This window comes from Podarcis muralis, chromosome Z (assembly GCF_964188315.1).
Source record: "Podarcis muralis chromosome Z, rPodMur119.hap1.1, whole genome shotgun sequence".
NCBI lineage: Eukaryota > Metazoa > Chordata > Lepidosauria > Squamata > Lacertidae > Podarcis > Podarcis muralis.
This window is the reverse complement of record NC_135673.1, coordinates 22,634,986-22,650,467: the sequence shown is the minus strand read 5'-3', so window position 1 is coordinate 22,650,467 and position 15,482 is coordinate 22,634,986. Positions and strand designations below refer to the sequence as shown.

The 15,482-nt window shown below is 44.5% G+C and overlaps 1 protein-coding gene across 1 annotated transcript in view; it reads left to right on the top strand.

Annotated features, from left to right (window-relative positions):
* The first annotated feature begins 150 nt into the window (after positions 1-150).
* Positions 151-15,482, top strand: part of SLC16A2 (solute carrier family 16 member 2) — a 99,218-nt gene continuing 83,886 nt past the window's right edge. Inside the window, exon 1 of the mRNA XM_028715992.2 lies at positions 151-589. Coding sequence (XP_028571825.1) covers positions 292-589 — 298 coding nt within the window. The 5' untranslated portion in view covers positions 151-291. The remainder of the gene's footprint in view (positions 590-15,482) is intronic.

Below are 15,482 nucleotides of genomic sequence, written 5' to 3'. Positions count from 1 at the left end.
CCAGGCGGGAGGCAGCTCGGCAAGGCGGAGGGGCGTGGCGAGGCTTGTCTGGGCTGGACGCGGAGGGGGAGGGTCCCTCTCGCTGCGGCAGCAGGAGGAGGAGGCGGCGGCGGCGGCGGCGGGATGACTACGGGGGAAGCTAGAGGAGGAGACCGAGGAGGAGAGGCAGGCAGCGGAGCAGGAGGAGGCGTGAGGGACCGGCTTGCAAGCGAGCTACAGCGTTAGCAGCCAAAGCACCAGCACCAGCTCCTCCTCCTCTTGCCGATCCGAGGAGCTCGACCGGCGGGCGCGATGGCACTGCGGAGTCAGGAGCAAGCGCTGTCAGAGAAGGGGGCCCTGGAAGACGAAGGGGAGGAGGGCGAAGGAGGGGAAGCCGCGGCTGGCGGCGCTGTGGTGGCCAGAGGGGGCCCTCCGGGGGCCGCGGCGCAGGGCTTCACGCCCCCCGAAGGAGGCTTCGGCTGGGTGGTGGTCCTGGCTGCCACCTGGTGCAACGGCTCCATCTTCGGTATCCACAACTCCTTCGGGATGCTCTACGTCTTGCTGCAGGACGACGGGGCCGCCGAAGACCCCTCGCTGAAGTTTAAGACAGGTGAGCGTCGGTAAGGGGCGGCTGCAAGGGTTAGGGGAGACCAATGCGCGGTTGGAGAGAGCTAACAGCGCTGACACTCCGGCCTGCTGGATTTAGGGGAGCCTAGGTAGGCGGGCCAGAAGTAGATGGTAGTAAAAAGGTGTGGGGGTTTTGGAGGGGGTGGGAGGTACGATGCTTCCTTCAAAAGTTCCGCTGGGGAGCTTGATCGGCGGGCCACCCTCTCAACACCCCTGGTTTAGGGTTGCGGTGTGGAGTCCATCGCCTCAGTGCCGGTCATAGCTGTCAACTTTTCCCTTTTAAAAGGGAAATTCTCTTATTCCGAATAGGATTCCTCGCAAGAAAAGGGAAAAGTTGACAGCTATGGTGCCGGTTTCCTGCCACCGCTCCTCGCTGCTTGAAAACTTCCCACAGTTGCAAAAGCTACTCTGAATTCCCCGAGCAATGACAACAAAAACAACAGCGAAACGTGTACAGCGCCGAGCGTGCTGCCGGCGCCTGATAGTAAATAATAGCGGCAGTGTATACATTCACCCACGAGGAGGAGATGTGCGATTTTGGTCTCTCTGAGCATCAGAGCGGCTTGGAAGTCTTAGAGCCTCCCGGTTCCTTAGCAGCAGCCTATTAAGAACAGGAACACACACACACACACACACACACACACACACACACATTTTGATCCTATTTTGAACGTTTAAAAACCTCCCTCTCCCCTCCTCTTTAGTGTGCAGGCCAATTAACCCTGTTGCTTGCAAGCAGTGTATTTTTCGGAATCATAGTATTCATTTCTCTAGTCTTGCTACCTATCTGCAAATCATATTTGTATTCTGTATCTGGAGATGGTACTTTACACACCTCCTTCCCCTAGGGAAGCATGGAAGCCAAACTATAGGGAAAAAATGTGGCGGCTGTATAATGCTAGAATGACTCTAGGAGTCCTGGAAGCTCAGCCTGGCACTCACCCATCTCAGTCTCATTGTACATCTTGTATTGAGAACATTTTAGGTACATTACGTAGACCAGCGTGTGCCAACGGGGTAGCAGGCAATAGCCTGCACAGCTGCAAGGTTCTAAAACGTGATGGGAGCTTAGCCATACTGGTCAGGACTGATGGGAATTGTAGTCCAACATTTCGGGGGTGAACCAGGCTGATGAAAGCTGGAATATACTGTTCCTTCCTGGAGAACCTATAATCTTTCTTGGTTGACATGTCAAATGAGAAGTGGGGTGGTGGAAGAATCTGCTGGTATCGGAAGTCCAGATAAAATGAGGGCCTAGAGCTTGGGATAGTGGTGGAGTCAGTGAACCTGCGGCCCTCCCAGTGTTTTTGAGTATAATTCTCATCACTGCTTACTATTGGCCATGCTGTTGAGGGATAGAGTCCAGCAACATCTGGAATCCTACAGGTTTCCTAACCTGCCTTAAGAGGATCATTTTGTACCAGTGATGAATTGTAGGTTCCAGTTACCGTGAATAAGGAAGACAAGAAATTATGCACAATGGCTTTGGATCATTGTTGTGTTTTAGTTTTGTTATGGTGGTGGCGGTGCTATCAACAGTTTTATTGTTTAGCTCCATCAAAACAGTTCTAAACTTACAATGCTGAAGTTGTTCACCATTTAACATATCTGGTTACATTTGTGCCCTCCAGATGTTGGGGCTTGAACTTCCGTTCGCTCCAGACAGCATTTCCTGAAGAGCACCAAGTTGCCAAAGGCTACAACAGATGTATCTGAGTGTAGGAAACTTTGAAACCGTAATGTTGAAACTACCCCATAAATCCGGATGGTGAAAGACTTTGGAATGGAAGCAAACTGAGTTTGTTTAGGGTGTTCCTATACTGGCTCTTGATTCTTGGACAGGAGTTCCGATTTCTTGTAATGTTTCACTTGTAGTTTTGGTGGGTTTTGTGTGTGTAATGGAATCAGCAGCAGGGTGGTTGATAGCTCCACCGCCCCCGCCGCTTAATAGGGAAACATTTAGTTTAACACTGATGTATGTAAACAAACAACTCTTGTGAACAAGGCAGGGTCAAGCAATATTGCCGCTCCAGGGGAAACTTAATTTTGCTGCCCTAGGCCTGCACTGTGTCGTTTTTGAGGCTGGGAGATTTTACCATACTTCTGGAAAGGCTTTTAAAAATGCAGCCCTTTCCCCTTTGAATGGGGAAGGGACAGGGATGACAACTTGGAAAATTTATCCTTGGGACGCACCTATTCCCTGTCCCTTATCTTAGTTGTCTCAAATTTCTCAGACATGTGAGTGTAGCCACCCATGTCCCCTCTAAAGCATTTTGAATGTGGCTCCTCCTGAATGCCAGCTCTCCATAGAAGGCTGTCTCTGCATATGAATTTTTAAATGTATACACACACAGCTCTTGCATCAAAATGGCTATTTTCAGAATTCTGTTTCTACTTGGAAGGGGAAAGTCTGCAAGGGCTGAGGGACTGTGCGGTGCCAGTTGCTCCCAGGATGAGTTCTCCCTAGTGAATCCTGTTGAGTATCACGTGCAACTGAACCATTTCATGCAAGGTGCCTCATGCATATGTTATTAATTATGTAACTGGCAGCAATTGCTTATGCAAAAATGCAGCAGTTCCAGGATTTTCCCATCCCTGACAGGGAATTCTCAGACATTTTTGGCTTGCTCCTTTCAGAGGTTTGGATCTTGTGAAATTCCCTCTTGCTTGATTTTCCACTAATGTACCTTGTAGTGCAGATGAGTCTCAACTTACGCTGGGGTTATGGTCGAGAGATAGCGCGTAAAGCCAACATTGTGCATAATCAAAACACATTGGGTTCAATGGCAAATGAGATTCCCAAAGTCTTTTTCTCCTGAATGTGCCCCCTTTAATTTTTAAAAATTATTTTGCCAAGCATGTAAAGCTGAACGTGCACAAGTTAAATGTGTGTAATTTTCAAGTTAACTCTGCTATTTTTGTGCAGAAGGAATTGCTACTAATTCATTTGCTGACATACACACTTAATATTAGTTACCTTATAATGGCCTTGGAAAAGAGGGAGAAAGCCAGTACTTCTAGTTTATACAAGCTCCTTTACCTGGTCATATGGAGATGATTTTAACTCTCCACAGGTGACATAGTTCACCCCCCCCCCCCATTACTTGAATGCATTCTGTTCAGAAACTTCCTGCTAAGTTTATGGTTCTGTAGAAGGTCAGGCCCCTGCTACCCAATAGACACCAATGAGTCTCATTTGATCTTTCACTGGATTTTGTGAACAGATACACTGGGGAATCCCAGTCCAGATGAATTTGAGTATCTTCTAGGACTTACCATTTCATCAGTGTAAATTTGATTATTTTTAGCTTTTTCTTTTTTCAACAACCCAAAAGTGTAGTAGCAGGGTATTACCATTTACCAGGGTATACAGGAAACAAAAACAACAAATAATAATAATAATAATAAGGTTTAAAAAAAGTAAAGGACCCCTGGATGGTTAAGTCCAATCAAAGGTGACTATGGGGTTGTGGTGCTCATCTCACTTTTCAGGCCGAGGGAGCTGGCGTTTGTCCACAGACAGCTTTCTGGGTCATGTGGCCAGCATGACTAAGCCACTTCTGGCGCAACTGAACACTGTGACAGAAACCAGAGCACACAGAAATACTGTTTACCTTCTTGCCGCAATTATACCTATTTATCTACTTGCGCTGCTATGCTTTTGAACTGCTAGGTTGGCAGAAGCTGGGACAGAGCAATGGGAGCTCACCCCATCGTGTATATTCGAGCTGCCAACCTTCTGATCAGCAAGCCCAAGAGGTTCGGTGACACACTAATACAAATAAAGGCATCCATATTTCTCAAGCTGCTCTGGATGGTGAATGCTAAACATCTAAGTCCAAAGCATAGGAAATATAATCCCACCAAATGACCTAGGGGCGTTCTGGATCCTGCACCCTCCTGAAATCATGCACTTTGTGTGCAATTTTTCGGCAGTAGTCCAAGTCCAGAAGTTCTTACACTGCAAAGACAAATACAGGTTTTTTTTAAAAAGTTTTTCTGTTGCTGCGCTGTTGAAATCGTACTACAGCTAACATCTATGTCAAAAGCTCTTTTTATTTTATGCATTTAAAGGAGCTGTCCACTTGTAAAAGATTGTAGGGTTGCTGGAAGTGGTGACTGTGTGGAGATGGTTCACTTTTTGATTCTGGGCTGCTTCACATGTTGAAAGGCAGCAAATGCATGTTTCTCCTGGAAGTCTTGCTCCACCCAGCCGAAACCCAAATCTTGTTTCCAGATTGTTCCATTTTTGTTTCTCTAATATGAAATGCTTTTAGGCATTGATTACTTTTTGGAGAGTGGGGCATGAGAGAACTGGTTGCAATAGGAGTATACTGGAAATTTTGCAAGAGTCAATAGTTCCTTTGGAATATAGTTCCCCCAAGCAACAGTCTTCTGTCTTTTCAGACATCATTTTAGTCCAAACTTGCATTTGATTATCCACTTATGATTGTTTATTGTATGCTGGTCGTGCTGTATTGTGACTTGATTAGCTTGGGCTGCAACCATGGATGTTGCAAGTTACTTAATGATTCAGGGACATAGGCCCTTAGGTACAAATTTGCATATGCTGACCTGCATGTATGGAGAAGAATTTAGAATACAAGCCAACTAATTTCCAGTCCGAAACACCCCTAATAATTTTTTCAGCTAATTTGTACCTTGAGCCAGAGCATCAGCTCCTGTTCAATTGGTTTACTCTAGTTAATTTCCCAACAGATCCTGCTCCTTATCAATTCCCTTCTCCTCAGTTATAAGTATGTAAGTAAAAGTTAACAGTTCAGTTACTAAACATCATGTAAAATTCATAAATATTTAAATCAAGTTCCTGCTGTAAACATTTCAATATGTAATAGCAATAAGAAGTCCAAAGAATTACAGCTCTCTCAGGTTGGCATGCACAGCCATTAATATGGTGATAATGCAGGGTACCAAGACTTAACCATAGCCCACAAAACCCTTCATGTCAACTCTGCCCTCTCATCATCACAGGCTAAAACAGAGGTGTGTGAAAGAGGCAGCCTTTTTCACTACCCTGACTAATATAGCCCAGCCTATAAAGTGCCTTCACAGGGTACCATTGGTGCATTTTGAGAGAGTGGATGTGCTGCTCCTGGCTCCTGGGGAAACGTAGGTCTATGATTCATGTGTTTGCAAATGCATTTGACACATTTCTGCTTTACATTCTTTGATGTACAGTCCCATTGTAGTTGTACAACTAAAATGTAATGAGTAAAGTGGACCAGTGCACCAGGGTTCACCTACCCAAACTGCTTTTACTCCACGTTCAGCAGGGTAAAGGTTATATGGAATAACGGGAAATTCAGGTCAGACACTGTTGTTCCAAATAAACTTGAACAGAAGTTAATGAGCTTTGTCATTAACTGTCTTTTGGTTCGTTGACTTTTTTTTACAAGGCTGAACTCAATGCCGAAAGATGCAACGCAGGTTCTGGCAAAAAGATGTAGTCATGTCAGCTTGCCTCTTAATTCTCCTAAAGTGAAAATGGAATTGTTTTTGTTTCAGCCCATCAGGCACCACCAGCAGAGTAACAGTATTGTGTTGTGCTCTCCCTGACAATAAACCTTCAAAGTCAGCTGTGGTTATTCCCATTTTGCACATTGGGTATGGGAGAGACTGAGACTAGGAACAATTAACTTGCTCAAAACTGTGCAGTGCATTTGTATCAGGGCAAATGCAGGCATATTGGATCCCAGCCACTGCTGCATTTTAATAAAATGAAAATCTGAGTCCACAAACCATTGAGATACTTCTTCAGTATTCATTATCTGTGGTGCAGTATTCTTATGTGTGTGATGCTGAATCCTAAGGATTGCTTTGGCTTGACCATGTGACTGAAAATACTGAATTTAACACAATGGGAGGCAGTGGAAGGGAGAGGGAAGGGAGATGGAGAGAAACAGGAGGAATATGTGATCATTTTAGTTATGCATACTTTGGCTTCATTGCTGCGCAGGATGGCTGTGCTGGCTGGGGCTGATGGGAGTTGTAGTCCAAAATAGCTGGAAGACACCACACTGGGAAAGGCTGCACTAAGGTTCTCAGGGCAAGACCTAAACTTTCTCCCAGCAGTGGTCCTGAGTGCACCTCTGTTCAGCATGGTTAGCAGGCAGCAATACAAGTCATTCCTGCACTTACCTTGATCCCCAGTGCACACACTTACATACATATTATATAGCTGCCTGCCAACTGCTGCAAGTACCTGGCAGGCAGCAAAATAGAGTAGTAAATGGGAGGATCTGGGGACTGGATTATAAGTCAGAAGCAAGAAAAGTTCACAAAATAGGAGGAGTAAATAGCTCTTAAGGACCCCAGGGATTGAAACTCATTTACCAATCACAGCTCTGACCTCACCCATTGCCTTAAAACACTGGCAGGTGAGTTCAGTTCCCATAAAATGACCCCCCCCCCCGCTAGATATTCCATAGGCTCAAGGAGACGGACAGGCCTCTGCTTGAGAGCTTAGTAATGAAGTGGACAAGGTAAAGGGGAGGGGGTAGAGGCCGGCTGTCCTGTCCATGTTTACTTTGCTGGAACGTGGCAGAGCTAGGAATGCAAGTTGGACCCAGGGACTACTTGAATCAGCAGCTAGTATGCCTTCAGTGAAAAAATAGCTTCCTAGGGAGGTCATGTGGTTAGAAAGTTCCAAAATGACTACAGTTTTTTTGTAATTGTGTCATTGAATGAAAACATATTTCAAATGGCTTGTTTGCTTGCTTGTTAGTTTAAAGCGGACCTTTTTATTCTAGCTTTTGAGGGATTTTGTATGCACTCGTTCTTTTTTTGGTTTTGGGGGGGATAGAAACTATTTTTACCTATTTGAATTTTCACTTTAGAGGTTCACTTCGATAAGAATCCTGCAATTCCTGTCTTGCAAGGCCTCTCTTGCTTAGCCAGTCTCCCGCCATTCCTTCCAGCCCCAAAGCTTCATAGACTTCCGTCACTCAGGAAGGTCCTCCCCCCTCAAACCTTCTGTTCTAGTGTGAAACATAATTCACATGCCTGAGCCACCTGGGTAGATTCTTCTTCTTAATATTTTACACATTGGTTTCAAACAAAGTTGTATTTAGTTGTGTGCATTAGTTTTCTGCTTCTGCCAGCTTGTTACTTAGCTGACCTGGTCTGAAATGGGAGTCCTGTTTGGAGGATCCTGCCTTGAGGCTAAGGACTGTTCTCCCCTTTGTCCTAAGCCTTTGTTTGAGCTGTACGTCTTTCGACCGCAGGTGGAGGCTTGCACGTTCGAATGCCTCTCGGTACAAAATAATCCTCTGCTCACACCCCCCCCCCCCCAAGTTTTGGGGACAGGACTACAGTGGTACCTCGGGTTAAGAATTTAATTTGTTCCGGAGGTCTGTTCTTTTTTTTTTTTTTTCTTCGTGCATAATTTTTATTGGTTTACAAAAATCATAATACAAAACAAACAGTGTCGATACTCTTCTTGTTACACAAAAAAGACTTCCTTCTGTCATTCCACGAATCGTCCATACTAACAATTAAATAAATCCGCATTTCTTTATCTGTAATGCCGTAAGTCATTCTCATTCGTCCGTTTTCCTTTGGCATTACCCTTTACTTCTTACAAAGCACCTTTGAAACCCGCTAGTGTTATCTGATCATCGGTTAAGCTTTCCAGATATTTCGTAAAACTTTCCCAATCTTTAACAAACCTCTGATCTTTTATATATCTAATTTTTCCTGTCATCCTGTCCATCTCCACATAGTCTAGTAATTTGGATCTCCATTCCTCCATTGTCGGCAAACTCTCTTGTTTCCAATTTTTAGCTATTAGGACCCTTGCTGCCGTTGTTGCATATTGGAACAGTTTGTGATCTTTCTTCTTTATCTCCCTTCCTACCAGACCTAGCAAGAACGCCTCGGGTCTTTTGACAAAGGTATATCTTAGCATTTTCTTCATTTCGTTGTATACACTCTCCCAAAACCCTTTGACCTTTTGGCATTCCCACCACATATGGTAGAAGGTCCCCTCCCTTTCCTTACACTTCCAACATTTGTTGCAGGATCCATACATTCTAGCTAGTTTAACCGGGGTCAAGTACCAGCGATAAAACATTTTCATTAAGTTCTCTTTAAGTGACACACAGGCCGTAAATTTAAGATGTTGCTTCCAGAGTTTTTCCCACTCTTCGAAGTAAATATTGCGACCAAAATCTCTCGCCCAGTGTGTCATTACCACCTTGACCTCCTCGTCAGCTAAGTTCCAATCTAATAGTTGCTTATACATTTTAGATAAGATTTTTATATTGTTCTCCAAGATCTCGGTTAGGTCTGTTCTTAACCTGAAACTGTTATTAACCTGACGTACCACTTTAGCTAATGGGGCCTCCCGCTGCCGTCGCGCCGCCGGAGCACAATTTTGTTCTCATCCTGAAGCAAAGTTCTTAACTCGAGGTACTATTTCTGCATTAGTGGAGTCTGTAACCTGAAGTGTCTGTAACCCAAGGTACCACTGTACTCTAGATCCTTACATGTAGTTTACCTTTGCAGAGTGATTTTTAAAAAAATATGACCCAGCAATCTATTGCATGGGCCTCCCCCGGCAGCCTAAAGTGGTATAGCAAAATGCATGTTGACTACCTTAGGGAAAACAAAGCCTAAAGTATGGTCTGTTCCATCCTGTGGCCACAGCATTCTGCAAACTTAAAATAATTGCTGGAAAAATTCCATTTTTGTATGCATTTTTGTACATTTTCTGAGCTGAGAACTGTGTTGCAAAATTCAGAGAAGTATAAGAAACAAAGAGATAACAGTGCCCTGTTCTGCGCATGGGAAGTACAGATTGGGCCAGTTTGCTTTAAAATGTGGACCTTGAGTATCCTTAACTAGTACTGGGAGGCTTGGTTCAAATCCTCACTCAGCCATGATGCTTGTTGAGTGTGTCTGTCTTTCAGGAAAGCCTGCCTTGTAGGGTTCTAGATTCGTGCTGGTCTGAGGCAGTAGAAATATATTTTAAATTTTTTTAAAATTATCCAATAGCACCTTAGAGACCAACTAAGTTTGTTCTTGGTATGAGCTTTCGTGTGCATGCACACTTCTACCTTGCAGGGTGGTTCTGCTGATAAAAGGGATGGGAGAGAACTTTGCATGCCTCCTTAAGTGCTTTGGTTTGACATGAATGAAGCAAACCCTGTGTGGCAATATATTTCTCATTTTCCAACTGCCCATTCTTATTTGGTCAAAACAGAACCATATACTCACAAGAAGTAGGTACTGGGAGGCTTGGAGAGTCCCCACAGTTTGCAAAAGTACCAACAAAATGAAATCCCAGTCAGAATTGAGCATGCCCAGTAGCTACATAATTCTTGCTGAGGATTGGAAGGGGGTAGAAACGGGATTGAGGGAATGGAATATCCTGGAATAAGGCATGGCTGACTGAGCACTGTACACTGCAGCATTTTATTGCAGCTTCCATGTCTTAATAACATATGTTCTTGAAAGCTGCTTATCCCCCCGGTCTTTACAGGAAAGACATATCCTAACATTTTATTTTTATGGGACCACCTCATTGTGATACAGAGGAGTTGAAAAGGCATATCACTGGGCATGTTAGTGCCTAAACTTCCAGTAAATGTTGTATTTTACTTTGACAATCTGCCACAGGCTAAGCATGGGTCAGAAATTTACTGCAAGTTCCTTCTCTGGCACTGACTCACTTTATGGCCTTAATCAAGACACTCTGTGTGAGCTACCCTTGAGTTTTCCTTGTTCTTTTGGTGTGTTGAGTGTTGCACCTTCAGGCTGAAGTCTGCCTATCTCAGTGGATTGAATGGCTGAACACTTGGGCCATTCTCTCATGGTCTACGTGCGGCACAGTTTTATGGACACAGTGTATGCCTGTAAAAATAGGACTTATGCTAAAGAACATCAACAGATGCAAGGTGTGGACCCAACCCAAACAATAACAGCGCACAGGGCTTTGAATATCCGTGTTTCAGCCACCTCTTGCAATGTCACGTTCTCCAGGTTTTGATCTTATACAAGACAAGGTCCCTTTAGATCAAATTTAGGACTAGGCTATCAAAACAACACCGGCAGTTCGTTTGTTTACATATACTGAACAATATACTCCTTTTAAGTGAAGTAGTGAAGAAGACAAGCAAGTACTGCTGTGACTCCAAACACACCCTTTAGTTGGATTGCTGTCTCTTCCCATCTCTTCAGCTTAGAGAGCTGCCTTGTGTTTGAGTCAGATCATTGGTCCATCAAGCCCAGTATTATCTACACTGACTGGCAGTGCCTCTCCAGAGTTTTAGACAGCCCTACCTGAAGATGCCATGTGGAATTGAGCTTCACACAGAGCAGATGCTCGGTCACTGAACTGCAGCTTTTTCCTGTAAAACCAGCTGTGTTGTTTTGGAGTACTGTTTTTGCTCCAGAGAAGTGTTCAGAAAATAAATAAATAACTAGCAGCAAAAACTATTGGTGACATCTAGCAAATTCTGATGAGAACACACACAAATCAACCATACATTGCCAGGGAGATGTTGGCCTGAATTCTTGGGTTCTGACTCATGTTGGAACTATAGCTCTACCTCCAAAAGTCCTTAACCTCCAAGGACTCTGTTCTGCTCATGCAAGGAGGTTTTTTTTTACTGTTTCTTCAATGCATTCCCATCAAAATGCTGACCCGTATTATTTTCCCCTTTCACATTTTTTGTGGCAATCCATTAAGTTAAAACACACACACACACACACACACACACACACACACACACACAAAAACAAAAATACACACTGGAAATGGCAAACCTGGATTAAAGTGGATGAAACCCTGAGAAGAACAATGTTCCGTGCATGCTGCAGAAACAAACAAACAAGCAAACAAACAAACAAACAAACAAGCCCTTGCATGCATGAGTAGCATGGAGTCCACAACAAACTCTCTTTGTGAAGTTATCCTAAGACTCCAGGCCAGCCCATCAGTGCTAGCAAAGTCCACCCCCACCAGCTGGGACTTGTAAAAGTGCCATAAGGTTCTCTTCTCTTCACTCTACCTCTCCTGTAGTTTCATGCCACTGTTTCGTGTCTTGGTAGCTAGATAACATTGCACTTTGGGGGGGGGGGAGGTGTCCAGGTGGCATTCTCTAGCTTTCTGCTAGAGCTCCTCCTCCTTTTTTCAAAAAAAGACAGCACCATGAAGATGGAGTGGGGTGCGTGCTCACCTCTTGTGAAATCGGATAAACTGAAGCAACTGCTCAACATTGCCACTTGTTAATCTTGATCCTGTACGGGATTATAACTTTTTCAAGGAGCTGCGGATGTCTTATTAGACTCATGCTGCCTCTATTCTTCTCACATGCCAGGGCTGAAGTTCACAGTGGGTCTTGGAAATGATGTGCAGTTAACCTGTGCATTAATGCCCCCCAGCTCCGGGGCCAGCAGAGGGATTTGCAAGGAGACCTGGTGGAACAGAAAGAGGATCTTCTCAGCAGTAGCAAGTCGGAGCTGGTAATGGGATAGTCCTTGGCTGCTGTAAAGGCTTTCCTGTCAATAAATGCACCTTAAGAGGCTGTCTTCTCTTCCTGCTCCTTGGCCAGCTTCGCCTTTCTCCCAGGTCTAAGCCAGGTCAGCAAGATGCTTTTCAGATTCTGCCTTCACTAGCTTTGTGAAAACAGGTAGCCATGTTACTGTGGTTGAGAGTAAGTTGTCATATCATATTGGCTTTGTGAAAACAGGTTGCTGCATTATTCCCATTTTGCAGACCTGCACCTGGGAGGGAACACCTTATTCAAGGCCGCAGAATGAGGAAAGGTAGGGCTGAACACTTAAGTGCTCAGAGTGCTTATCCAGGGATGGTAAACTTCCCCATGTTTTTGGAGGCCAATCTGTTATCCCAACAGTGGGCTGCAAAAGTGGTGTGCCATGCAGCAAATCTCATGCAATTCTGATGCAGCCAGTGATGGGGTGCCTAAGCAGATCTGGCAGTGCACTTTAGAACAAAGTTGTCATTAGGCAATTAAGCACCGTGGACTCTTTGTTAGAAGCATACTGTCTGCCTCTCATAGCAGTGTGGAAAACAACTTCCCTCTAGGATATGTTGGCAGAGATTTTTATTACAGTGTCAAGTACAGTGGTGCCTCACAAGACGAAATTAATCCGTTCCGCAAGTCTCTTCCTCTTGCAGTTTTTTCGCCTTGCGAAGCACGGCTATTAGCGGCTTAGTGGCTATTAACGGCTTAGCGGCTATTAACAGTTTAGCGGCTTAGCGGCTTTAAGAAAAAGGAAACAAACTCGCAAGAACTCGCAAGACGTTTCGTCTTGCGAAGCAAGCCCATAGGGAAATTCGTCTTGCGGAACGACTCAAAAAATGGAAAACCCTTTCGTCTAGCGAGTTTTTCGTCTTGCGAGGCATTCGTCTTGCGGGGCACCACTGTATAGGGATGCCTCTTTGGAATCAAAGGTGCACATCCAACATTATATTTAATTTCCTATAAGCTTGGAGAAAGTATCAGGCACACAGCAAAAGTGCAGAGGATATTGGAGTTGCTAAATGTGTAGGACACTTGCCAGTGCACTTTGTTAAGTTCAACCCTGTCTTGGCTGACATAGCATAGAAGATGACCTCAGAGGCCTTTTCTGGACTACATTATCCCTTTTTTAAAAGAGAGAAAGAGAAAGAAAAGAAAGCTGGATGAAGAAAGGTGAATGCATGTATGGGCACCTACATTTAGATGAAAGAAATTGTACCTACAAACCTTCCTGTGCATTCCTTCTAATTTTCCTCCTGCCTAACATTAATTTGCTTGGAAAGAACCCTGGGAGAAGGGAGCACATCCCTTTGTGGAGTGGGTGCATCAGTTTTTCAAATAAGTATACGCTCCCAAAAATGGGTTGCGTGTTTCATCCAACTTCTCCTTCTTCAGTTTCCCCCAGTTACCTGAGGGAGGGAGGCAGCAGCCATATACCACTTCAGGCCATTGGCCCAGCTAGCTCACTATTGTTTACATTAGCATTCATCTGCCTTGGGTCCCCATATGTTCTTGGACTACGACCCCCATCATCCTTTACAATTGGCAATGCTGGCAGGGGTGGTGGTCTTTGTAATCCTAGCAACAACTGGAGGACCCAAAACTGGGAAAGGCTGCCTTTTGCGGGCAGCAGCTCTCCAGTTATTTCAGACAAGGAATCTTTCCCAGCCCTACTCTGTCACCAAGCTACAGACATCTCTGAGCACACTATTCGGAGCACCAAGGCAGCAGCAACAGAACTACCTTCGCCACTAGACAATTGCGCTATAGAAGAGGCCCAGACTTCAGCTAGGCATCCTTCTCAGTAGAGTCCTTAACCTTGAATGACTTGTAAGTAATTTCTAGCCTGAAAGCTGCTGGTGGCAGACGGAGAATGGAAATTCTTGTAGAAACAGAGACATTATGAGACATTCTGCTGGGAGGGAATGGCTTTCCAGAGGCAGGCCGAAACCCAGCCTGGGGACTTTTCTGTGTGAGGTCCTGCTGGCTTAGAGAGGAAACCCTAATGACACAGTGTGCTTGGGACAGCAGCCATTTTGAAGCCCAGCTGAGTAAAGCCGGCTGTATCCCGCCACAGAGATTGACCACAGTTCCTCCTTCGGATGGCTTGCTGCGAAGTGCTGTGGAAATGGGTGTGTCCTAAGCTCCCTTTCACCAACTTGGTAACTCCCAGATGCTGTTGGACTACAACTTGCATTAGCTGCTAGTCTTTTCAGGTGGGTAAAGACTGTTCCAAGCAAATGGGAGATAACTTACCAATATATGACTTGTACTGCATTCATGCACCACCACTTCGGCCTGAATCATAATTTTCCTCTAACCCAGCCTTTTTGTCAACCCACTGGAAGTATTGCACTCATTTTTCTCTGGGAGGGTGGTGGAACAAGGTATGGCAATTGGTAGCAGTTGAGAATCTTGCAGAGCATAACACGCGGCTATGGGTATGTCAACACATCCACTTGTCCTGCCACTCCCACCCCGCACCCCGGATAAAGTGCTGCTTGCCACTGAAAAAAAACCCAGTCCTCAGAAACTGATTGATGTTTGTTCTGATTGAGCAGTAAACGGGTTTTTCATGGAAACTGGCAGGACAAGTGGAAAACCTCTTGGACCTATGTTTTCTAGGCACGGGGCAAGCAGAAGTGCGAATGAGCCCTTTAGGGGAATCAAATCTTAAGTCATTTGCTTCATTTACTTGGTTTCCGTTTACTGAATTTGTCAGCCCCTCTCCCTTCCTGATTCTCGCAGTCCCCAGTGGTCTGCTGTTATTCCCCAAAGACATTTGGCCCTTGGCTTGAGTTTGTCATTTATTTGACATCTAAGTCATTACCTGATCACTGGAGGGATATTATTTATTTTGCTGTATAATTTTTTATTAGCATTTTCAAACATTTTCACAATAATCTTAATATCAAATAATTGCATTGTTTCATAGTTGACTTCCTACCCCATCTCCACAGTGCTTTTACTCAAATCTTTTTGACTGCATCATATCTTTATTTATTACAAGTTTCTCTGTTACAGTTATTTTATCATTTTTATTTTGCTGCCTTTATCTCAAATCCTGCCCGTGATTTCATTTGACTGTACCATTTTTTTTTAATAGTCCGTGAAAAGCCTCCATTCTTCTATCAGGGATATTGTTTTTTACCTTGCCACTGTGTGGTATCTTTTGCTCCTTTCCCTCCCCTGATTCTCTTTTTTTCCACCCTGACTGCCAAAATGTACCAGGGTTGGGTTTGTTGATGATTTTTGGTTTATGTCCCGTGTTGCGTTAAAAATTCTCAATAAAAACTAAATTACCGACAACAACAACTGGAGATATCAGGGTTTGAACCTGGGGTGTCTTGTTTCTGCTGGATCACTATG